The sequence below is a fragment of the Mesoplodon mirus genome (assembly GCF_964341445.2).
Source record: "Mesoplodon mirus genome assembly, chromosome: 13".
Lineage (NCBI taxonomy): Eukaryota > Metazoa > Chordata > Mammalia > Artiodactyla > Ziphiidae > Mesoplodon > Mesoplodon mirus.
In genome coordinates, this window is record NC_138989.1 from 32,781,379 (window position 1) to 32,807,140 (window position 25,762).

Genomic DNA, 25,762 nt, shown 5'->3' on the forward strand with positions numbered 1-25,762 from the left:
TGTTGAGCAGAAGGCTGAGGATACCCGCCCCGCCATGGGGAGAGGAGGAAAAGCCAGCGAGAATCTCAGACGGAGCCCCCAGAACCAGGGCCAGGACCCCGCACAGGACTCTGGACGCACACTTTCTATCCAGAATGGATGGGTCTCTGTGATGGAGATGTTGAATATGTTGCTTTATGCAATTAAGCATAAAGCTATAGAAAGCCAGGTTTTAGAAGTTTATAACACTGCTATTTTAATTTTGCTGTGTGTTAAAAAGTATTTTACTGAGATGAGCCTATGGTTTGCCGTTTTCTTTGTACTTTTAATTATCTGTCATTGTCTTCACAGGGCTTGGTATCTTAGGAGAAATTATTTTTCGCTGATAGTTGTCATAATTAATTTTTTATAATAGCAAGTCTGAATTCAATAATTCAGGGTGTAGTTTGACAAGGAAGCTATATCTTATTAATGATTTTTAAAGCCCAGAAAGGATCCTTGGGAATTGAAACCAGCTATTTAAATTAGTGCACATTTATGGCTTATCAGAGTGATGGAGCCATGAAATAAGACATTTATGCCAAAACTAAACCTTGGGGAAATCACTTTTTTCATATTTAGAATGATTAGCTGATTTATTAGATACTTCCCAGCCCGAAGCTTTATGGCTATATTTAAACCTATTTTGGAGAGTTAACATCATAAGCTTTCTGTACAGAAAACGCTAGGATAGTGCAAGGTTTTTGTAGACAACGTGTGCTGTTATAAATTAGCTTCCCAAGCATCAGCTTAATGGGACGGGAAAATATTAGCTATGGATGTGTGTGTTTTTTTTTTTTTTTTTTTTTTTGCGGTATGTGGGCCTCGCGCTGTTGTGGCCTCTCCCGTTGCGGAGCACAGGCTCTGGACGTGCAGGCTCAACGGCCATGGCTCACAGGCCCAGCCACTCCACGGCATGTGGGATCTTCCCGGACCGGGGCACGAACCCGTGTCCCCTGCATCGGCAGGCGGGCTCTCAACCACTGAGCCACCAGGGAAGCCCTATGGATGTGTTTTTAAAGTTCTTGTATAATTTCTGTATTTTATACAGTGAACCTCAGTTCAAATCAGAGAATACAGTAAACGCTATGTGATACCTCTTGTCCTAAGCTATTTTATTATTTGTGGATTCCTACTTATTTTTCAGGCTAATGAAGTGCGATTATTTGATCCATTTGTTGAGCATTTAGAAACTTTTTGGTAGTGAGTTTGAACAGTTTACTAAATATCAGTTATTCCTGATTACAGTTCAGTGTTAGTTTCCTGTAACCATGACTTAGCAGTTCCAACAGCAGAAGTTTGTTGTCTTCTAGTTCCTCGGGTTAGAAGCCTGACATGGGTCCCACTGGGCTAGAGTCAGTGGGCAGGGCTGCGTCCCTTCCAGAGGCTCAAGGGGAGGAACTGTTTCCTGCCTTTTCCAGCTTCTACGGGTCACCTGTACTCCTTGGCTCGTGGCCCCTTCCTCTGTCTTCAAAGCCAGCAAAGGAGCATCTCTCGGGTTTTTCTGTCATAGTCACATCTTCCTCTGACCACAGTCAGGAAAACTTCTGTACTTTCAGGGACCCCTGTGATTATATTGGACCCACATGGATAAGCCAAGATGATCTCCCCATCTCAAGAAGCTTAATCACAGCAGCAAAATCACTTTTGCCATATAACATAGCATGTTCACAGTTTCTGGGGATTAGGGTAGGGCCATCTTTGGGGGCTGTTATTCTGCCTCCACAAGTTCTAAGTTGCAGAATCACTTTGAGCCTCCTTGCAGGAAGTGGGAATTATCATGTACCTGTTGCTAAGGGAATGGCACCATTATTGAGCTCCTTTATTTTAGGGTTTTTTAGTCATGAGGTCTACAGTTACTGCACTTTCCTGTTGCATGTACACAGCATTAATATTCTAGTCAGGACCAAGGTGCTCTCATAACAAAAGAGTCCTAAAGAGCTCAGCGGCAAAGAGGCCGATGGGGACTAATGAAATCTTTGCTGCTGCTTTGAATATGCTTTTCAGGAATTTAATTTCACAAAACTGTTCTAAATGTTTTTACATTACAAATTTTCTTTAAACAGTGCTAATTTATCATTCAACTAATAAAAGTACTCTGTTTTGCCCTAAATGGTCTGCTAGTGAACTGAAATTCAGTGTTCCTTCATGGATTTTAAACTTACATTCCCTGAGAATGATTAGTGTTTTGAAGGTTAGCAAGCTGTGAGGTTAAGATATGATTTGGGGAATAATTTATTTAAAACACTTTCAGTGTCAAGAGAACAAACAATCTCTTTTTTTGGTGGGGGGGGCGCTGCATTGGGTCTTTGTTGCTGTGCGAGGGCTTTCTCTAGTTGTGGCGAGTAGGGGCTACTCTCTGTTGTGGTGCGCGGGCTTCTCATTGCAGTGGCTTCTCTAGTTGCGGAGTATGGGCTCTGGATGTGCGGGCTTCAGTAGTTGTGGCATGTGGGCTCAGTAGTTGCGGCGCTCAGGCTCTAGGACACACAGGCTTCAGTAGTTGTGGCGCACCGGCTTAGCTGCTCCGCAGCACTTGGGATCTTCCCCAACCAGGGCTTGAACCCGTATCCCCTGCATTAGCAGGCAGATTCTTAACCAGTGCACCGCCAGGGAAGTCCCTAAACAATCTTGAATAATATTTTAAGTATGTCCATTAATTGAAGTCCAGCAGGGGATGTCTTGAGTAGAGGAAACTCTAAATTCTGATCGACAGAATTAATTAAATTGATGAAAGTAGCAGTAACAACTGGAGCTCTATTATATTCACCAGATTACAGGAGATGTCTCTAGGATACAGAGAAGCAAAGGTCAAGGGAAATATGTAGTTAATCATTTTATGAAGAGGATATTGGCAACTCATACAGATGGATGTTAAGTTGATGACTGATAGCATGGTATTCATAGGGGAGTATTTTAATATCAACCTGTAGTTATTTGGGTCTTCTTCACGGTGTCTCGGTAATACAGGTTATTCTCATAGACCTGCCTTCCCCACATCCACTACATATCAAGGGGGAAACCAGTTAACATGGGCAGATCTGCACACAAATGTCTCTTTACTGTAAACTTCACCATCACCTGAATATTCCCGTAAGAACTTGGAGCTTTCTTAGTTCTTCTTTCTCCTCTAGTGACAGACCTGGGCCCACTCAGGAATCCTGATCACATTCAACCCCCTGTTCAAGTGGCCCTTCACCTCTTTGGCCTTGTCTCCTTGTTCTCGTCCCTGTGTCCACAGTCACCCACCTGGTCTGATCTCTCAGTTGAGGTGATGACTATCTCTTCCTCTCCTCTGCTTCCTCTTCTTTCCCTTCCTCGTCCTCCCCTCCTTTCTTCTCTCCTCCTCCTTCATCACTTGCTCTCTCTTTGTATCCTGATACATCAGTCTGTCCTGGATTTTATGTCTCAGTGCTTTATCTTCTATCAGGTTTTTACTCTCTGCCTTCCATTTGAGTGTTGAGATTCCCCTATGTTTCAGCCATGATTCTCTTCCCATTTTGCACTTTTTCTCTTGATGACTTCTGTTATCTGGATGGTACCCCGGTTGTTTCTGCCTCACTGCAGGTTCAAATCTCAGCTCCAAGCTGGAAGTGGATTCCACCTGGTTATCCTTCTTCACCATATCAGCTCACACTCTCCCCAATCTTCTTTTCTCTTTGTTCTTGGTCTCTTTTAATGCTGTCACCATCTACCCATTCTCCTAAATATACGCATCTTAACCTTAATTACTAAGCAAGTGAGGAAAACTAACTAAAGATGTGGGAGAAGTTGTTGTTTTTTTTTAATTAAAACGAGAGAATAATACAGGCATTTCTTTAGCAACACGTTTGAAACTCTGGAGTAACTGGATGATTTCCTACCTAATGATTATCAAAATGCACCCAGGAAAAGTTGAACATTTGAATAGGTCATACAGTAAAAGAGACTGGAAGATGAGGTCCAGCCAGGATCACAGCTGAACTATTCTTCAACTTTAAAAGAACAGATCATTCCAATGATATTCAGACTCTTCCAAGCCACATAAAAAGGTGAAAAATTGTTTATGAAGCCAGCATATGAGATTTGAGGAATGTAATATAAAAACCAAAACTCTAGGGCTTCCCTGGTGGCGCAGTGGTTGAGAGTCCACCTGCCGATGCAGGGGACACGGGTTCGTGCCCTGGTCTGGGAAGAACCCACATGCCACGGAGCGGCTGGGCCCCTGAGCCATGGCCACTGAGCCTGCATGTCCGGAGCCTGTGCTCCGCAGTGGGAGAGGCCACAACAGTGAGAGGCCAGTGTACCGCCAAAAAAAACCCCCCAAAAACAAAAAAACTAAAACTCTAGACTGAAAATGCATATCACATACAAATATGAAATTCTAAATAAATATTGTCAAGCATAATCTAGCAATATATTAGAAAAATGATGTCCTATTACCAAGGAGGGTATAGTATCCAGTAGTGTAAACTTCAGCAGTGAAACAGAGTTCAATATTGTAAAATCTGCCAACATAATTCACACATCAACAGATTAAAAGGGAAAAGCCATATAATGATATTTAACACTGAAAAAGACTGGTAGAATTTAACTGCCATTCCTAGCAAAAATTTGTATGTAAAATAGCATTGAATATAATAAAAATTATTTACCAAAATGTAATAGCAAATACACTGAATAGCTAAACATCAAAACCATTTAAATTAAAATCAGGAAATAGAGGTGCCCACTATCACCATTGCTATTCACTACTCTCTTGGCAATTTTAGTGAATGAAATAAAAAACAAAATTTCATGAGCGGTATAAACTTTGGAAAGAGATAAAGCTGTATTTTTTTGTAGATGATGTGATTTCATACCTAGAAAACCCAGGAGAATCTAATTATAAGCTACTATTCAATAGAATTAATATAAGGAAGTTGAGGTGGTTGGATAGAGGATAAGTATAAAAAGTCATTAGCTTTTTCTGTATGTCATCAGCACCTGGAAATTGAAAAGGGAAAAATATTGCATGCATAAAAGCAATAATGTATAAAATATTTAGAATAAGTTGAACAAGAAATGTGAAGGACCTTGTTAAGAAAACTAGAAAATTCTATTGATACATATAAATTAATATGTGAACAAATGGAAATACATGCCACAAAAATGTCAATTTCCATCAAATTAACAGTTAATTCAATTCCAAAATAGAATCCCAACTGGTTTTAATTTAAATTGGATACAGGTATTTTATACTGAAATCCCAGACATTCTGGTAGTATAGTAATAGACCAAGAATCTGTGGAACAGAATAGAGAAACCAGAAAGAGATGTGAGAATGTAATATATTACACATAGGCTAATATACGCAATGTACATGGGTAAATCATTTTAGGAGGACAGACCATACATTATTTAGTAGGTTGTGTTTGCCAAACTGATCATCTGTCTAAAAAATTAATTCCTAGTAGATCGAAGACTTAAATGTTAAAAAAAAAAAGTTTTACAAGGATATCTGTAGGAGACAAAATGAATTCTGTAGGAGTGAAGAAGAACTCAGTCAGGAATGGAATCTGTATTCTGTAAGTGAAATGTGGACATATCAAAATGAGTTTTAATGAATCTGAAAATTTCATTATTTCACCCTTTCTGGAGGGTGTTTTCATTGGATGTATAATTCTCACTTGACAGTTTCATGGTTTCATTGCATTAAAGATGTCATTCCATTGCCTTGTTGCTTCTATTCTTTCTGGTGGGAAGTCTGCAGAGCCCCTCCTGCTAATACTGCCTAGCTGCTGCTTTCTCTGTTATATTTTCTCCTTAACACTTATTGCCATCTAACATACTATGTATTTTACTTATTTATCATCTGTCTTCACACACTAGAATTTATGGTGGGTAATGGTAGGGATTTTTGTTAGTTTGTTTCGTGCTGTATTATAAGCTTGTAGCATATAAGCATTATGGTTAATATTTGTTGAATGAAAAAAGAAAATGTAATGCCCTGAAGACAATGTCGATTGTTTTGTCCACCGTGTTCTTATAGCCCTTAGTTCATGTCTCTGCAGTTGGATATTCCTTTTTGTATAATAGTTGCCTGGTGCCCCACTAAGCTGTAAGCTTCTTAAGGGGAAAAAAACTATATCTTCTTTGAATCATTAGCAACTAACACAGGGCCTGTGTCACAGAAAATCCTGTTTGTTGAATCAATGAGCACACCTGGCTTGCACTGTTTTCTTGTTTTGTTTTGTTGAAATATAGTTGATGCACAATATTCTGTTAGTTTCAGGTGAACTACATAGTGATTTGATATTTGCATACCTTATGAAATGATCACCACAATAAGGCTTGTAACCATCTGTCCCTGTACAAAGCTATTACAATATTATTAACCATATTTGCATTGGTTTTCTCTGTTTTGTCATACATGACTCGTCCGTCACCATAGTCTGGCAGCTCTTCGAGTTGTTACTTCTGAAGGTTACTATTTCCAGTTTGCATTTCCACCTGCATACCTGTAAACTTTGTCCTCCTCACAGACTGTGCTTCCAGCCTTTCTCCTGTTCACCTCTGGGCTTCGTTGGACCAGCACCCTTTCCTTGTTTTCTTATAGAAACCATCCTGAGGCTAATCCCACCACCTGTCTTTGGTCCCATCTCTTTCCCCAGCTTCAGGTCCCTGCTTTTCCCTACATCTTTAGTCATTCTCTGTGTTAAAGTCTCAGGTAAAGGCCATGTAAGTCCTTCCAGTTACTAAAATTAGTGACCTTTGTTGAGTCCTCAAGTTGTTTTGTATTTTTATTAAATTTGATAGCTCCTACTCCCTACTTCTTGAAGATATTTCTTCCCTCATTCGTCCTGTTCTCTGGTTGCTCCTTCTCACTATCCTTTACTGATTGTTTTTCTTCTGCCCACATCTGAAATACTTCAGTTCCCTAGAATTCCGCTCTTGGTCCCACTGCCTACTTTGTGCTCTTCGTACACTCCTGGAGAATCTCAACCCCCCTGTACACTGATGGCCATGAAATCCAAGTTCCCAGTCCTGATCTTTCTCCTGAAAAACCCGTTTTTAATGCCCCCTAGATAGTTCATCCTGCATATCCTTTAGACCCTTTAGATTTCAGAGGTTTAGCATCTCTGACAACGTATTCATCTTGCCCTCTAAGCCTGTCTCGGCGCAGTGGTAAACTCGGTCTCCCTCTCACCTCACTGATGTCCAGCATGTCAGGTCCTACTCAGATCTCTCCCTGACTCCTCTCCATCCTCACCAGCTGTATCACATCAAGACCTCCTCATCTCGGGCTGGCTTCTTGAAACAGCCACCTTTCTGCTACCTCTGGTATCAGTTCTCTCTCCTTATTCTACTCCATAATCTCTACAACTGCAACCAGCAGTGTCTTTAAAAAAATCAGAACTACCAAAAAACCAGCAATGGGCAGGGCAGAGGAGAAACAAGTCCAAAACTTATTATGGCATTTCTTTCCTTAAAAACTTCTGCTGGTTTCACAGCATGTATATAGGCTTAAGATTAAAATTCTTCCCGTGGTGTTTTAATTAGATTTCTTTTGCAAGGAAGAGAGATCACTCCACCTTCCTCAGGAAATGGGCCGTACTGTAAAATTCATGCTGGGGGAGGATGGGGACTCATGGAAATTCAAGAACAGGACTGTGGTCAAAGAGTTCTCAGTCCTGCCCCTGCCTCTAGGGCCACCTGCAGCTGGAGTCTGACCCTCATTCCGGAGCTGGAGCTCTCAAACATGAGCTGCTTCAGAGGGAGGGCTTGTGAAAACAGCTCATAGGCATCCCGCCAAGAGTTTCTGATTCAGTAGATGCCCCAAATTTGTATTTCTAACCGTTCCCCAGGTGATACTGATGCTGTAGTTCTGAGTACCACACTTGGAGAACTTTATCCTTTAAGGCACATGTCACGTCATCTGGGAAGCCTTCTTTGATGACATCAACCATAATTAGTTTTCTCTCTACTTTGTAGGTTTCTTCATGTTAATTAAGAACAGTGGTTCTCAAACTTTAGCATGCATCAGAATCGCTTAGAAAAATTGTTAAAGCGGAGAGTTTCTGAATCATTAAGTCTGGGGTATGGCCTCCAAAATGTGCCTTTCTCACAAGTTCCAGGGGGTGACCACACTTTGAAAACCACCATGTTAGAATAAGTTGTTTGCACACCTCTCTGCTCTGCTGCACCCAGGTTTCCAGTGTTGGTCCTGTGCATTGTTCTGTCCACTGGTGGCAGCACCTGGGGAAGTGGCTGAGGCACCGCATTTTGGACCCTGACATCCTCTTTTGGTCACACCCTCAGAACCACGGGTCCTTCTACTCCTTTGTTCCGTGGAAGCTTGTCAAAGCACTCGTGTCCCGTGTGTTAGCTTTTCTGTTCCTCTGTGTTCGTCAGTAGTTTCCCGACTTCCTGCGCCCCCGGCCAGGTGGGGCCTCTGGAGTGTTTCATGTTATGTGCTCGAGGCTGGTGCCCCTCATCCACTGGGCTGTCTCCTCATCGGTGCCCAGCTGTCCATGGACTGAACTGTCTGCTCCGCTCCCAGACTGCTGGGAGCCCCTCTGAGAGTCACCGGCTTGGCCGAGTGGCTCTCAGGACGGCCTCGTGGGCCTCACATCTGGTCCCGGAGGAATTTCCGTCACTGTCCTGCCCCTGTGCTCCCAGCATGACGCACTCCTGGTCATGGAGATCGAGGTCCTGGGGTGATGTCTTCTCTCTGCTTCCCGAAGGTTCTCTGACGTTAGTAGGGCCCTTCCTCTGCTGTGTTCTCAGAGCCTCCTGTCCTGCACATCCCCCGGGGTCACCCCCTCTTCTAGGAGCCTCATCTCTGTCTTCCGGTTCTTGTCCCTCAGCTGATGGATTGAAATGCCCTCTGCTGCCTGCAGTTCTTAAGAACGAGAAGAGCTCCTTCTTCGTGATGTGACTGGTGCCCCTCCAGCTCTCCTGCGACCTGTCTCTTCTCCTCGTCTGCAAGCCTCTCAGAGTGTGGCACACTTGCTGCCTCCCTGAGACTTTCTTTTCAGTGTTTGGCCTCGTGCAGCCTGACCTCTGAGCGCATTCTTCCACCGAAGCCTCTGTTCCTGAGGTCACCGTGACACCCTGGCCGCAGCTGCTTCTCCCAGGCTGGTCTCACTGGACCTTCTTCCGCATCAGACGGTGCTGGTCCTTCAGCCCTTGGGACCCTCTGCCGCCCTGACTTCCAGGTCTTGTGTGTGTCCCTGGGTCCCTGCCAATTCTTGTCTCCCGTCCTCCTCCCCACCTCTTCACTCACCCCTGACGTGGATGTGCACATTCTGACCTTGGTTCTTCTTTCTCCATGTTTCTCAGTTGTTGCCTCTTGCTGAAAAATTTGGGATCTCCTTTTGTTGGATATATATATGCTTAGATTCTTCCAGATACCTAAAACTCAACGTCTCTGACAATAACCCGCCCTCCTTGCAGCCTCCTGCGTTGCTCCCTCGATTTGCTGATCCCCCGCTGGGTGTCCCCAATGGATCCTCCTCCCTGGACCGCCTCGCCCTGCCCCACCCCGCCCCTGGCAGTTAGATGTTGGCCGAGGTCCTTTGGTTTTAGTTCTGCGTCGCCCCTTGGCTCCCCGCCTTTCTCTAGGGAACGCCCTCGTTACCTCTGCCTGGACTGTTGTCATCGTTCCGCCTTCAGTCTCTGTCTCTGGCATTTGTTTCCTTCTTACTCAGCACTGGTGCTAGAGCAAGTTCTTACTTCCGACTTGGAAGAACTTGCCTGATTTTACGGTTACTCCCTCCCCGTGCAGCGACCCTGCCTTCTGCTCCGTGTGTCCCACAGGCTCCGTGGTGATGCCCAGACGGGCGTTGGCGGGGCTCTTCCCTCTGCAGCCTGTCGCTTTGCTCCTGCTGCTCCTCCCTGGGCCGCCTGCTGATTTTCTGGTTGTCTGGGAGAGCAGCGGTCTCCAGGAAGCGTCCTCTGGTCCCAATTAATCCTTCTTTATTTTGTTCCCAGATGCGTTGTTTGGGTTTCTTAACTGGTGCACGTTAACACTTGCGTCTGCCTATTTATTCACAGGAACGTTGAGTCCCCCCGTATGCCGGGTGAGGGTGACACTTGTCTGTCTGCATGTGTGTCTCCCCCACTAGAGTAGGTGTCACGTGAGCACGAGTCAAGTCCCCGAGCATTTCTTGGCGTGTCCTGGGCTCTCAGCACCCACTACGTGCAGGGAAATGAGCAACAACTGGTTTTGAATTCAGTACTGGAATGAGACACAGCCTACATTTGCAAATGAAAAATGTTCTCAGCAGAGCAGGCAGAAGTCCTTGCTACGGAGACACGCAGAGTTATTACCATGTGAGAGGTTGGGAAGTGCAGTTATATTCATGGAGCTTCTGTTTTGGGGTTATTTCCCAGCAGTGATAAGTTGTTATAACGTTGGGAAAATTGTATCATTTCCAGTTGGTACCACAAAGGGAGGCATTATTTATATCTGTGTGTAATAAAACGGGTTGGTTGCTACCGACAACCAACAAAAAAAAAATGGTTTTCTCACATTTTCTAAGATGCTGCCGATGGAGCCGGATGCAACATAACTTTTGAAATGAAGTTGAAACGTTGGTGTGAAAGGTTGTGATTATGGTTAATGGAATTGGGAAGGTGTCTCTCAGGGACATGAGTTATAGGATTTACGTGGTTCTGTCCTTAAGAATGACAGTTTATTCATTCTTCACCCCCGGCCATTTTTAATTTTAGTTTAGAAAATCACTAATAAATATTGTGCAGTTTCCTAGGACTAGGTTTTCTTAGTGTCAGGTGAGGCTTCATCTGTCAGTCTCTGCTCTCCGAGGGGGATGAATGTGATGCCAAGTGGCCAGAGCGTGGGGCAGGCAGTGTACCTGTACTCATGGGGTGTCTTATGGTGGGGCTCCTAGAAAGATACTTTTGTAGGTAAAAATGGGGTCATACTAGAGAGAATATTCTTACAGCCCCCATATTGATGAAACATTTTAATGTAATTTTAAAAATTTTATTTATTTATTTTTTGAAACAGTTTTTATCTATTTTTGATTCTATAATATATGGTTAAATTTTAATGTACATTTGGTCCCCAAAGAAAACTTGATATATCGTTTTGTTTGTTGACAGATCATGCCTTTTTTTGGCAATGAATTTAAAATCAGCATGTATCACTTTTTAAATGAGGAAGAGACTGTTTAAAATCATCAATATAATTAAATATAGTAAAATTACCTTCAATTAACAATATACGGTTATAATATTTTTTGTTTTTTTATTGAAGTATAGTTGACTTATAGTGATTCAGGTACACAGCAAAGTGATTCAGTTATATGCGTGTGTGTGTGTGTATATATATATAATGTATATATATGTATATATAATATATATATTCTTTTTCAGATTCTTTTCCATTGTAGGGTATTACAAGATAGAAAGAAATTTAAGGTTTGAAAAAAATCACAGAGCTAGATGACAGCTAGGGCTTCTTTCCATTTTTAAACAGCATGCTGTGCTTTTTATGTTATGGAATTTTATAAGAGGAGTTGAGAACAAAAAACACTAGCACGCACATATGGAGGACTGTTCATGTAAAGGTCTGAAATAAAGGAGTAGAGGTTGTTTTCTATCAATTTAAATAAACTGAATTATTCCAAACTCCAGATCTGAAATGATAAAGCAGGACACAATTGTGGTTTACAGGATTAACGGGTATCTGGTCTGGGATGTATCCTTCTCAGTGTGCCAACCCCTTTTCCAAGGGCGATGTTGCTGCCTGGTCCTCTTAGACGTGGTGAGCCCTTTGTAAAGGGGGTGCTTCTAAGAGCTAACCCTATGCATCCCAGTGTCTGCTGTCTGTGAGGACGTGGCCTGGCTCAAGTGCACCTGTGCTTTCATAGGGTGTAACACACATGCACACGCCACCAGCCTCCAGCCCATCCAAGCACTGATCCTGCTTTCTTTCAGCATTTTGAATAAACTGTCCCATTCTCTCCTGGCCTGAAAGGTTTCTGCTGAGAAATTTGCTCATAGTGTTACGGGGTTTCCCTTGTATTTGACGTCTCTCTTTCTCTTGCTGCTCTTAAAATTCTTTCTTTGTCTTTGACTTTTGACTATTTAATTATAATGTGTCTCAGTGTAATCCTATTTGGGTTCAACCTATTTGGGGCCCTTTTGGGCCTCATGGATGTGAAATGTCCATTTCTCTCCCTGCATTTGGGAAGTTTTCAGCCATTATTGCTTCAGATACACTTTCCACCCCTTTCTCTTTCTCTTCTCCTTCTGGAATTTCCATAATGTGAATATTGTTTCTTTTCACTGTGTCCCATAATTCCACGCCCACCTCACCCCCGCTTTCTTCTCTGTTATCCTCCTTTTTTCCTGTTGCTCCTCTGACTGGGGTATTTCCAGTGTCCTATCCTCCAGGTTGCCGATCCTTTCTTCTGCGTGGTCCAGTCTACTCTTGAGACTCTCTATTGAATTTTTCAGTTCGGTTAGTGTATTTTTGAACTCTAGGGCTTTTTTGTTATTGTTGTGGTTGTTTTGATGGTGGCTGTTTCTTTGTTGAACTTCTTGTTTTGTTCATGCATTGCTTTTCTAGTTTCATTTAGTTGTCTGTGTTTTCTTGTAGTTAGTTAAGCTTCCTCTGGAGGACTATTCTGAATTCTTTGTCTGACAGTTCATAATTCACTGTTTCTTTAGGGTCAGTCATTGGAGCTTTATTGGTTTCCTTTGCTGGTGTCATAGTTACCTGGCTTTTCATGATCCTTGATTCCTCATGTTGGAATTTGTGCATCTGAGTAGTGGGGCTCGTCTTCCAGGCCGTGCAGTTTGCTTTGGCAGAGATGGTTCCTTACCAGTCAGCTCGGCTTGGGTTTTTGGGCGTGTCTGCTGGTAAAGCCCTTGGGCAGGTGGGCCTGCTGTAGGGTTTATTTGGGGTGAGGCATCTGTTTGAGCTCAGAGGACAGGGATGGGGGCTGTGCCCCGGCCGAGAACAGGTGGACAGAACAGCTGGCTGGGTTCCTCCCCAGGTGGGGCTGGAGGGTGGGCTCTGCGGTCGCCTGGGCTCTCTGGTCAGGCTCATTGGACGCCCAGGACTGGGCACGTATTCAGTAGTGGACGGGGTGTGAGTTAGCTTACCTCCCTGGCAGGGCAGCAGGCTGGGACCTAGGGCCTGCACAGCTCATTGTTGGGGGCCTGAGTGTGCACTGAGGGTGAGGCCACTGGCTCTGCTCTGCAGACAGAGGAGGCCCCAGGCTGTGCTCCCTGTTCAGACGCCCACGTGCGGAGGGCTGTGGAGTGGGCTTCGCAGTGTCCCCTGTGGTCTGGGTGGATTCCCGGGGGACAGGCTATACTCGGTGGTGAGCAGGGCTGTGAGGTAGGTCCCCTGCCCGGGTGCAGTGGGTGAAGCAGCTTGAAAGCCAGTAAAGCTCTTTGTTTGTCATCTTACCTCAAGCTGACCCACACCCCAGTTCCCTGGCTGAACAGGGCCACTGGCTTTGCTCAAGTGCCGCCAGGCACACCTCTTCCAGGACTGTCCCAGCGCTTCTGGTCGATGGGTCTGGAAGGCTCTCTCTACGTGGGTGGGCTGGGACGCAACACCTGGCATGGGCTTGGGCCGAGCAGGCTCAGGGCCAACAGAACTCCTCCCTGAGGGTCCGATTCAGGCAGTATGCACCCCATCGAGCTCCCTCATCAGACTGCGCCCTGACTTGGTTCTGCAGGTGAGCAGAGCTGCAGGTTGGGGCCCCCACCTGGGTGATGCAGGTGTGAACTCCATCCCGAGATCCCTGTGCGGATGTCACGAGCCCCTCCCCCCTCTCCATCACAGTCAGTCCCCAGCGTTGTGCCCTCCAGATTCCACTGCAGTTCCTGTGGAGCGACGTCAGAATAGGGGCTCCCACATAGTGACCCAGGATGCTGGGGGTGAGGGCCGGTTGTCCCCGGGGTCCTCATTTCCCACTGGAGGAGCCTGAGGCTTGGGGAGGCCTGGGGGAGGGGCAGCCCCTCCTCTCTCCTCCCACTGTGTCCGTCTGGGCATCCGTCTGGGTCTCTGGGGTGCAGGGGCGGCTTCAGCCTCACCCCCGGGTCTGGGTTCTCTCAGTGTGTCTTGGTCTTGAATAGTCATTCATGTTTCTTGTGAGGAATGACCTTCTTCTACGTTGGGGACGACATGGTGATGTCACCCCTCACACACAAGTTTCTCAGGAACCCAGCTGCTGTAGAAAACGAGACATTTATATTTGCTTCGGAGCCAAGGCTGCTGTAACGTTTTTGGTAACGCTTATAATTGTGATGTTGTAAAATGCTTATGTGAAAATAGGGATGTTGAATAATCGTACCAGAGAATGTTCAGGGTTTGTCAAATTGCTTTCTGTGTTTAGCAAAATAAAATATCTCATGTCATGTAGAAATGGCAGCAAATTTTCTAGTGCTGTGATGGCTGACAGACTGCGAGCTCCTTGGTGGGAATCACACAGGGATGTTGCACTGTTTCCAAACAAAGCAAGGAAATCCATTGATAACAGTTCTCTTAGCCTAATTTGATGGTTAAAGTGCTTTTTAAGATTCTTTTACTTTTTTTTTTTTTTTTTTTTTTTTTTTTTTTTTTTGCGGTATGCGGGCCTCTCACTGTTGTGGCCTCTCCCGTTGCGGAGCACAGGCTCCGGATGCGCAGGCCCAGCGGCCATGGCTCACGGGCCCAGCCGCTCCGCGGCATATGGGATCCTCCCAGACCGGGGCACGAACCCGTATCCCCTGCATCGGCAGGCGGACTCTCAACCACTGCGCCACCAGGGAGGCCCAAGATTCTTTTACTTTAATAAGTGTATTTCTTAGCAAGAACAGGTCAGTGTGTTGTGATTGATAAACAGTAGTTATTAATGTGCACGCTCTGTGGGTCTGTTTTAAACTGTAATTTGATATGATTTTTTCCTTATAACCTGAGCTTAAATTGCTTTTTTTGTCAATTGTATATATGAATATTAAAGGGAAAAATAATACACATTATTGATTTCTTTTTCATTTACTAGACCAGGGGCTGGGTCATATTCTTATTCCAGCGGGCAGCATGCTTCTTGGCATGTGAAGAGGAGCTCAGAACATATTTTTTAAGTGATTAAAAGTCCATATTGCTTCTTCCTGCACAGCTGGTGGAGTTTCGTGTTTGTCATTCCATCAGGTTGCTTCACCGTCTTGAGAGGTTCCGAATGTTTGACTTCGAGGCGTGCCTAACGACCTGTCACCACCAGCGTGCATGTAGTGCTGACCTGTCACCATCTGGACCTTCCTCGGGAACACTTCACAACAAGATAAATGTGAAAAGTAATGTTCACAGAGCACTTTTGACCAGAATTCTCCAGGAGCGTACGCGTATGAGTGTGTGTGTGCAAGTGTGCGTGTGTGTGTGGTTGGTTATAATAATGCTTGTCGAGAATTTTAAAACTGCAGAAAGTAACAAGGAAAGAATATTTACTTTAATCCCACCACCCACGTATAATCACCGTTAATATTTTGCTGTTTCTTTCCAATTTCTTTTCTGTGCGTGTGTGCTTGTATATGTAGACACACATATGTGCCTATTGCCTTGCATGAGGAAGGGGCTTTATAAGTATGTGAAAAACAAATGTTTTAATATATGTAATAATTTGTATTTTAAAAATTAAGATCATAAAATATATGCTGTTTTGTGTCCTTTCTTTGATCATAAATTCTCAAGATATCCCAGAAAATTCCCAAGATATTTTATAAAAAGTATAGTTTTTGACTTCATAATCATATATGTATATATGTGTATATGTATATATAAATATCATTTATTTAACTTTTCTCCCATGTTAATATTACTTTGAATTTTTGCTGTAATAATGGTGTGATGTCCATTTTCACCATCAGCTTTTATCAGGACCACTTCCTTAGCGTATTAACCCTAGAGAAGGGGTTACTGGAACATAGAATATAAACTTAAAACAATTATTAATCTTTTTTGCCAGATTCGTATTATTTAAAAATGATATTTTTATTGAATTACAAAGGATAGTTATTCATCTAGAAAAGCAGAAAACTAAAGTACGAAGAAAAAGGGGAAGAAATTATTTATAATCCCGGCACCTAAAGATGACTTCATTTACGATTTTGATTCACATGATTTTAGTGTTTTTTGTTTCCATTATATATTTTACCAAAAAGGATCATTTTGTTTCCTAAACTTTTTTTCCCACTTATTGTGTGAGAAGAAGGCTAGCAGTTTTAATCTAGGACACGGCAGTCGAACCGGGGAGAAGAGGTGTAGCCGGCACGGAACGAAAGCAGAGCCAAGTGTTGGCACCTCACAATTTAAGACATGCTGAATATCGACTTGTGGGTTCTCCACCCAGTCTTCCTACCACATGCTTCCAGGGGGCTTTGGAAAACACGGATGTGCATGTTCCTGAGACCTGCTGAACTAGACCCTCAGGGTGCGGCCGGGGAGGCCATGGGTTGGAAGCCTCCTCGGGGCTCCTGTGCGCGGGTAGAGGTCCCCTGGGGGAGAAGGCTTAAGGTCTGTGCAGGTTCTGCTGAGGACTCGGGTCCTGCTGCCCCCACTGCTGTCACGGGACAAGACTTAAGGCGTTCGTTCCACTAAGCTTGTAAGTTCCCGAGATGACAGGATGCACAGTGCCTGTTCTCAGTGTGCTCTTGTCACCAGCTGTGTTGAGTGGCTTCCAGAAACCTCTCCTTACTTCTGAGTGTGGATGCTCTTTACAGAGGGTTGGCTTTGACCGGGGTGACCCAGTGTAACTTGCAGTCGCCCTTTCCAGCTCGCCTGTGCCATCTCATGCCCTTCCTGCAGTGGTTACTCCAGGTCAGAGGGTAGAGGGCTCAGGCCAGGAGCCAGCAAAGGCCTGTGCATTTCTGTGACCTGCAAGGGCAGGTGTAGCCTAGCTGGGGTCCAGGATGCGAGGGCACAGGCCAGGCTTGTGACCCGATGGCTGTGCTTGGTGAGATGACCGTCCAGGATCTCAAGGCAGCCAGAAGCCACAAAGGCAGAGATTGACCAAGAATGACACAGTGTCCTAGGAATCAGACCTGCGTGTGTCCTCGGACCAGGACCCCAGGACAGGGATCCTTTCTTACCTCCACCAGGATCCTCTTGGACTGAGTCCAGTGTTTGGATATCGGGGGTGAAGTGTGTGTGGTTCCCAGGGCAGGGCGAGTTCTGGCCAATGGCAGCAAAGTGCTAGATCCCCGTCCAGCTCCCACCTTCTCCTCTCATCTCAGCCAGTGTGTGTTCACTTTATTTCTCAGAATTTCTTCTTTCAGATCCTTTAAGGTCCATCAACTCATGCAGGAACTTCTGCAGAATGGAGCTTCTCCCCAGATTCCCCTTGGGTCCTAGTGCTGACTGAGGCACCTCCAGGGCAAGTGTGAGATTTCTGTCCTGAAGTAGATCCTGATGCTGTGTTGGGGACCGTGTAGTGATGGGCTGTGGGCCATATAGCCTCCCCCTTGACCTTCTGAGACCCAACACAGTTGGGGAGGGGAGCATGGGGCAGGGCACACCATCTGCATGGTTCCTTGGCTAAAACTATGACTTCCTCAAGCTTCTGAACTCTAACCTCTGTCAGCTCTGAAGTGACAGTAAGGCTTTAGCACAGGGGGCAGCAGCCGCATCTGATGTGGTGGCTGCCTTTCCCTTCACTCGGGGTTTCACAGTCAAGCCGCTCACGTGTGGCTTGACAGTGAAACTCAGGCTCCGTGCGTGCGAAGCACCATGTAAGACCTGGACGGAAACACTAGTGTGCTTGTGACACAGACTCTTAAAGTTTTGCCATCCAGTTGGGGTGTAAGATACGCTCAGAAAACGTGATAACAGCACGAGGGAGAATTGTTGGTTGTCGTTGGAATATGCAAGTAATGAGCTTACTAGGTGTTTTGTGCGGAGATGGGACTTTGTCCCACCTGCGTGTGAAGGGGAAGTCACCACCTATTATATCTGGTTTGTCCTGAGGATGGAAGATGTTGCCCTAACTGAGCATTTGTACATATATATGTGTGTGTGTGTATATATATATATATGCTCTGTATATGCTATATATACACAATACATATATTATGTGTGTGTGTGTGTGTGTGTATATATATATATATATATATATATATATATATATATGTAAGATGAAGTAAGCATGGTTTATGATCGAAAACAGGTTTCAATAGGATAAAAAAGGCAGGTGGTACATGCCAGCCTTCCAAGCAGGAGGACCAGACTGAACTCAGTTTTGTGCTGGCGTTACGCTCTTGACTATGAATGTTCATTTTCATTGTGTAAATATTATACCCATGGTGTTCAGGTCAGCCAGCTGAGATGGAACTCTTCAGCTTTTAATAGTGAAATGTTGAAAATAAAACTTAGAATAGTTTGCATATCCTGAATGGAAAACTACTCAGAAGAGTATTGCTTTACTTTTAATATATAGTTTCCATTCTAATATTCAAGTTTTAGAAAACATACCAAATACACACACACAAACACACACTGTCAATTCTGTCGTGCAGATCAGATATGGATTCTACCAAGAAAGTGTGTGGGTATTTTTAAAGAAGAGTACACTTATTTCATTTGCACCTTTTTTTTTTTTTTTTTGCATCTTGTAGGTCTATTTTAAATATCTTTTTGTAGAAGACAAAGTTTTTCATTTTTTACAATTTATTTTACCATCTGGAGTAATGAGTATACAAGGATGTAAACACCTTCTGTTGACGTAGAAAACTTAAAAACATTTTCTCTTCCTTACTGGTGGAATGTGCAAATCTCAATTTGATTTAAACTTTAAAAGATTGTTTTGAGGTTGGTTTTAAAAACTTTTCTCTGTCCTCTCTCCCTGACCGTCATCTCCTCGTCAGACGTGTCTCCCTAAAGCCTTCTTCCTTCCTGTTGATCATCACAGGTCCACACCTGTGGGCTTGGAGTCGAGGCCGCGGGGTCTGGCCCATCCACACGGGGCTTCTCCGGGCCTGTGCGGATGGCCCCCATGCTGGCTCCGCTTGACTATTCCATCTTTATTCAAGTTTGCAGGCCTTCTGTGTCTCTCTTGTTCTTTGAACCTCATGGGTCCGTGTCCCCCTCAGACCCCCCTCTTTCATGAAGCTGCCCCGGCCCACTCACCCTGCCCTGTCCGCTCGGACCTGCCAGGCGCCTCCATCTGCACATCTGAAGGGCGGGGGACGGGACAGGAGTAGCATGAAGACGGGACCCAGATCTCCATCTGGGGTCAGATCACTGTCGGGCTCCAGCTGAGGGAGCACAGCCGCCCTGGCTCTGAACTGCCCTCTGGGGACAGGGAGCCCCACCAAGCCCCACATCCCTGCTGTCCTCGGCCGTCCTCCCGGGACGCTCTGCTTCTTATCCCCAGGCAGGTGTTCCTGTCTCCAGCCGGCATGGGGTTGCCAGGTAGATTAGGCCCCTGAAAAGCAGGGCTACTTGCACATTTAAAAAATAATTTGGTATTTCAGAACAAAATGAAAGTAATCCTGAGAAAGTTAAAAGTCTCTTGGATGTCTTCATATATCTTTTATAGTTTAGTAATATAGTTCTAATTTGAATTCCACGTGGCTAGGTGTCGTATTAATTTCCTTTTGCTGCTGTAACAAATTACCACAAACGGTGGCTTGAAACAACACAAATTTATTATCTTAAAATTCAGAACGTCCCAAGTCTACACTGGGGCCAGCAGGGCTGCATTCGTTCTGCAGGCTGTGGGGAGGATCTATTTCCTTGCCTTTTCTAGCTTCTGGGGGGCCACCTGCATCCCTTGGCTTGGGGGCCCACGTCACTCCAGCCGGTTGCCATCCTCGCGTCTCCTTCCCTGGTCCTTCTACCTCCCTCTTACAAGGACCCTTGTGATGGCATTGGGCCACCTGGACATTGCAGGAGCTTCTCCCCATCCTCACATTCTTCACTGAATCACGCCCACAAAACCCCTTTTGCCGTGTGAGATAGCAGCATCGCAGGTTCCAGGATCAGGACCCGCACATCTTCGGGGGCCACTATTCTGCCGACCACAGGTGCCATCTCCTTTCCATTGCTGGTGCTTCTCTGTCCCTGCCCCTGGCCCGAGTGACTTCTTATGGGTCTGTTCCCTTGCCTTATCCTGCCGTGATTCCGCTATCCTCATCTGGGGTGAAACAAGCGTTGCAGCATCCTCAGTGGCTCCAGCCTAAATGCACACCTGCTCCCCCGTGGCCTCTGCTTCCAAAGAGCCTTGCGCGCTGTGGCCGGGCCTGGCCGCTCTCCAGGGCCTCGGCCGGTCGCCCCCTGTCTCCTAGGAGGGCGGCTCTCTGAGGCATCTTCCCTCACTCCCGGCAGGAGGCAGTCACCCCTGGGATGGATATGGTGAGACCCTCTTCGCTTCCTGTCAACAGCCTTCACTCCCTGCACCGCCCTTCCTCCTTCCCCTGTTGCCCTGGACGAAGTTCCCTCCACCATCTGGCATCCGTTTACCTGTGCGCGGAGCCCCCCTAGTCCTGCTTCCCGGGAGATCACAGATCCGCTGCGTCAACTGCATCAGTCCTCACCCTCACACCGGTCCTCACCCTCCAGGTTACAAACATGCCTGTCGATTCCCGCTTGAAGTCGAACACTGCCCCGGGCTCTTCATTTTCCTCTCCATTTTATCTCCGGAGTCCCGTGTAACTTCTTAAAATTTCAGGCCGCGTTTTCTCTTTCCTTGGTTCTTCTAACCTTTTCCTCCTCTAGCCTCTGCATCCTGACCTTTCCTCCCATCACTGCCTGATGCTCCCCCTCAGAAGTGACCCCCAGGATTTCAAATCCGCCACGTGCTCAGCTTCATCTCACACCTCCCCACCCCAGCACCCTGTCCATGCTCAGCCCCTGATGGTGCTCAGTCCGGCCCCCTCCTTGCAGGCCCTTCCTTCTCCTGTGATGTAGTCTGAGGCCGTTCTCTGTGGCTCCCCGGGCATCTCATCATCTCCTAAACCCCGTTCCTCCAGATGCACCGGGTTCCTGGTCTTGGGGCTCTTCCCCTCCGTCTCTCTGCCTGCACCTCCTGCCCCTGCGACGACACACAGCTCTCCTGCATGCAGCACAGCTTGCATCCCCGGCCCCTTGTCCTGGGAGAGGTTGACGGGGGTCCTTCCTCTCTGTGCCCCGTGTGTGTTCGGTGGTCTAGTCAGCTCAACTTCACCTTCTAATTCTTCAGTACCTTCTCTGTGCACCTACCACTCCTGCCTTAAGTTAGGAATAAGCCCTGCTTTTTTTCCCCACACAGATTGTAGCTAAAGTTTCTTAAATGCTCTCAATCCAGGCTGGCCCCACCGTGAACCTTTCCTGCAGGTGGTTGCCAGAATCATCTTTGTAAAGTGCGGTTCTGTTTATCGTTTGTGTCCTGGGTGTGTTTGACCACGTTAGTTGTCATTCTCTGGGATGACAGGTAGGTGTATTTTGCCCCTTAGTGGAATTGTAATCTCCGGGAAGACTGACTGGGTTTCCTTCTTAATTCCTCTCTGCGTGTTGGTTCTCTGGGACAGGAACACTTTTGAGCGCCTTTTATTTACTCCGGGGCTTTTCATAGGCTGCCCCTTCAGGTCCTTCCAGCCTCTTCCCCCCTCACCGTATAGAGAAGGGGCCTGTAGTGCATTCTTCTGACTCTTAGTTGATTTAGCGGAAAATGGCAGCCAGCATCACGCTCTCTCCGGGACCGCTGAAGAATCACATACGATGCACATAACATGTTAAGCATGATACCGTGTCTGACGTGTAGCTCACTTTACTAAATGCCAGCAACTATTCAAACCACTCTTCTCTTGGGTCCCAGTCCTGTGCTCCCCGGAACCGTCCCTTGTCTGGAATGCCAGCTGGGCCTGCTCCCCGGGCCTGCTCCCCGGGCCTGCTCCTCGGGCCCTGCTCCCCGGGCCCTGCTCCCCGGGCCCTGCTCTCCGGGCCCTGCTCCCCGGGCCCTGCTCTCCGGGCCCTGTTCCTCGGGCCCTGCTCCTCGGGCCCTGCTCTCCGGGCCCTGCTCTCCGGGCCCTGCTCCCCGGGCCCTGCTCCTCGGGCCCTGCTCTCTGGGCCCTGCTCTCAGGGCCCTGCTCCCTGGGCATGCTCCCGGCAGGACTTGCCTGGATGGACATGGAGACGCCCTTGGCTGCCCTCTGTTGTACCTGGCCTACCAGCCAAGGTGTCATCATCTCCATGTCCCGACCTGCACACCTCGGGCTGTGTGCCCAGGCTACAGCCTATCCACCATTGGAGCTTCATCTGAAATCCTAACGTGGGCAGGTACTGGCCTTCCAGCCTCTCCCTGTTACCCTCACACTTGAAGACGTACTGACTTCCTTCATGAGGAAGAGCGGAGGTACTTTCCCCAGGTGACCTCCTCCGTCTCCTCAGCGAGACAGAGTTACTGTCCAGACTTCCGGACTCAAGGTGCCTGCCTGTCCTCCTGTGGCTCCCTCAGTGCCACCTGCACCCCTGATGCTCCCCGCTCCGGGCTCTACTCTGCCCCCCACCCCTCCTGCTGTCCGTGACCCCCTGTTAGATGATTTCGAAAAGAACTGCTTTGTGTCCTGATAAGGAAACTCCAGCCAGCTGTAGGATGACGGGCGGAGGGTAGCCAGTGAGAAAAGACTCCTTCCTAAGTTATCTCCTGATGGTCCCGAATACAAGGCACCTTGTGCGGACACATTCCCGCTGTCTGTCCTTCCTTACTTGAAGTCCTCGCGGGAGCAGTGAGTTTAACTCATCCTCCCCCTAAATTTAACTTTTTCACCCAGACCTGAAGTATATTTAAACCTCTACTTTTTCCAATATGCCAGTACGTTAAATAGAATCTGAAAAATGTGTGTGTGTGTTTTGTTTTCAATAAAGCCTGGATTTGTGTGTAGTTCCGCAGTGCAGAAAGATGCTGCCGTGAACATTCACATTTGATGTAACCCCGTGTGGAACTATTTGAGAAACCTAGACCCTTTCCAACCGAAACAGTTCAGTCAGATGTCAGGTTTTCTGTGCTTTGAACATGTTTCCAAAGTACTTGATAATCACTGAGCGCCCCTTCAGAGTTTTAATGTAGATCCGTCTTAGCTAACACTTTAAATATTAGTCACGAGCCACGTGATGACCATGGGATGGCTTTATAAGCTGTAATGAAATTCCTCATTATATTGTGAACTTGCGTATGCTGAGGATCACACGACAGCCTCAGTTCATATGCTTTTTTTTTTATTTGCCTCAAGTGTTTGCTTGTCTGTCTACCTATTTGTTTTTGTCTTCTATATGTATTGTGTTGTCCCCCAGTTTTAAGATAACTTCGTTGGTGTTTAACAATTCTCCCCCAGAAAAACCAAACATGTTTTGAAAACAGTTATACTCAGATGTTTGGTTGGGGTTTAAAACACAAGGCACGTATCGAGGGCAGGGAAAGAAGTGTGTTTGCAGACCAGAATGTGGCCTTACACCATGCAGTCATTTAAGCCGATTGCTTGCTGGGACTCTGAAGAACAGAGTGAATTCCCATTCATGTTCGTTTCTCATATTCTCCAAAGCTCTCAGTTATGGAGCAAAACTGAAGCTGCATCCTGATCTCGGGTGTCAGAGCCTTTTCCTTCTCTTGGAATCCACTCCTCTGAAGTGGTGGGACTCAAAGGTCCCGGGCTGTGAAGCAGTTCAGCAGATCTGAAGCCGGGGGAGCCAGACAGATCAGGCGCTTTTTGTTCTTGGGAGGGGCCTGAAGCCCCCGTCAGGGCGGCTTATCTGCATTTCCAACTGGGAGCCCAATGTCATGTTCAGAGGAAGGGAAATTAAAAGAAGAAAGTAGTGGCGTTTAGAGTCAAGGGTGGACCGTTTCACGGCTCTTTTCCCGCAGTTAAAGGAAATTTATATGAGAAGTATCCTCGTCTCTTTTTCCTGGGAGAGTTTAGTTATTCAGGAAAAAAATATATGGGTTTATTGTTTTAGACCCTAGGCTCAGAGGATTTGTGGAATCCACTCATTGATGGCCAATGAATTATCAGATGACTTCAGGAGTTATTTTTAAAAGTTCTCTCTGTGCATTTCTTTATTTTATACTGTGTGGGTTCTTTTTCTTTGTTCATAAAGATCTTTGTTAGACTGAAGCTGCTTAAGTTCAGCAATATTTCACCTGCTCTGATCTGTGCTTTCTTTCTGTTTCTTGGACTATAATTCAGTCAGTGGTTAGGTTAGGGTCGCTGGAGACACACACACACACACGTACGCACGCACACACACACGCACCAAACTTCCTATTATCAATAGGTCAGTGGGTTCCAGGGAAATGAGAATTTCTGCATCTGAGATTACAGTAGAATAGATTCACAAAGAAACAGTAGGATTTCCATCGACTAACTTATTAAAGTGCACTTTTGTTGTGCCATGCATTCTGGGTTCTCTGTTTGTAGGATCCTCCTGGTATAATCTTGATAGCAATTTGGGATTCAAAATTAACCTACAAAAAACGTTCAAAATAACGAGGACGTAGTCTCTAAAATGAGAGTTTAAAAATACGCAGTCAGCCATCCTTCACTGCCATCTTCTCTGAAGCTTTGCAGCCAGTTAGGTTTAATTAGGTAGGGGATGATTCTTCTCCATTAGCCTAACAAATAGGTGGCAAAAATAGGCATCACTTTGAAGAAGCAGAATCTGAAGCAGGTCTTGCTGCCTCACCTGTATTTTCATAATGAGCTTCTGTGTTCTGATTATTGAAGTTTCCTAAATCGGTTATTTAGTCCGTGGCTTGATTTATTTATTTATTTATTTTTTGCGGTACGCGGGCCTCTCATTGCTGTGGCCTCTCCCGTTGCGGAGCACAGGCTCAGCGGCCATGGCTCACGGGCCCAACTGCTCTGCGGTATGTGGGACCTTCCCGGACCGGGGCACGAACCCGTGTCCCCTGCATCAGCAGGCGGACTCTCAACCACTGCGCCACCAGGGAAGCCCCCGTGGCTTGATTAATGGCAGGTTCCTTTAAAGGACAGCCATGCAGCTCTTGGTCTTTTTTTGGGGGGGTGGGGGGAGTCTTAGACCCCTTAGACCCCTTTGAACATCTAATGTAAGCTATTGATAATCTCCTTAGAGAAGTGCTTATATTGATTTGTGCACAAAATTTTATATAAAGTTCAGAAGGTTTCCAGAACCCTTGAATACATCATGGACCCCACTTCTCCACCATTAAGAACACATTAAGTAAGAGTACAAAACAACAGTGTGTGTGTATATGTATGTGAGTGTGTGCTGTGTGTGTATTTTTCAAGTTCTCCATTTTCTCTGTGATTAAAGGAAGCGGGAGTCAGAAGGGGTTCTAATATTCTTGGTAATTTCCACTCTTAGCTCAGGTGAAAATCATAGTTTCTTGAGGAAAAAGCAAGGAAGGCATTTCATAACCTTTCATCGTGTGCAGTATTTCTTGGTGAAGACACTTCTAGGATGAAAGATTCATTGCAAGATGCCCAGGAGAACATAGAAGCTATAGTAATGCACCAGAAAGTTGGAATTGAAAAGCAGGTACAGAAGTAGAGTTTTCAGAAGCTGTTCATCAAGTCCTTGGAGGTCTCAGTAGATACTAATAACTTTATAAAAGTAAACATGATCACATTTTGGAAAACATGGAGATTTCTTTCCAGCCTGAAACCTGGGTGTCAGTTGAAATTCCCCACCTTCCTCATCCTGTGCATCCAGCCAGTCAGCAGGTGGCACCCATTTTACCTCCCAGATACGTACGGAGTCTGGCCCCTGTCCCCACTCCCAGCTCTTGCTCTGCGTTTGGTTGAGGGCCTCATC

At 45.9% G+C, this 25,762-nt stretch overlaps 1 protein-coding gene across 1 annotated transcript in view; it reads left to right on the plus strand.

The window, feature by feature from the left end:
* The window catches only part of L3MBTL4 (L3MBTL histone methyl-lysine binding protein 4), a gene marked incomplete at its 3' end in the record, with an annotated part of 408,304 nt that overhangs the window by 79,265 nt on the left and 303,277 nt on the right, over positions 1 to 25,762 (plus strand). The window contains 1 exon segment of the mRNA XM_082640598.1: positions 21,829 to 22,067. Coding sequence (XP_082496724.1) covers positions 21,829 to 22,067 — 239 coding nt within the window.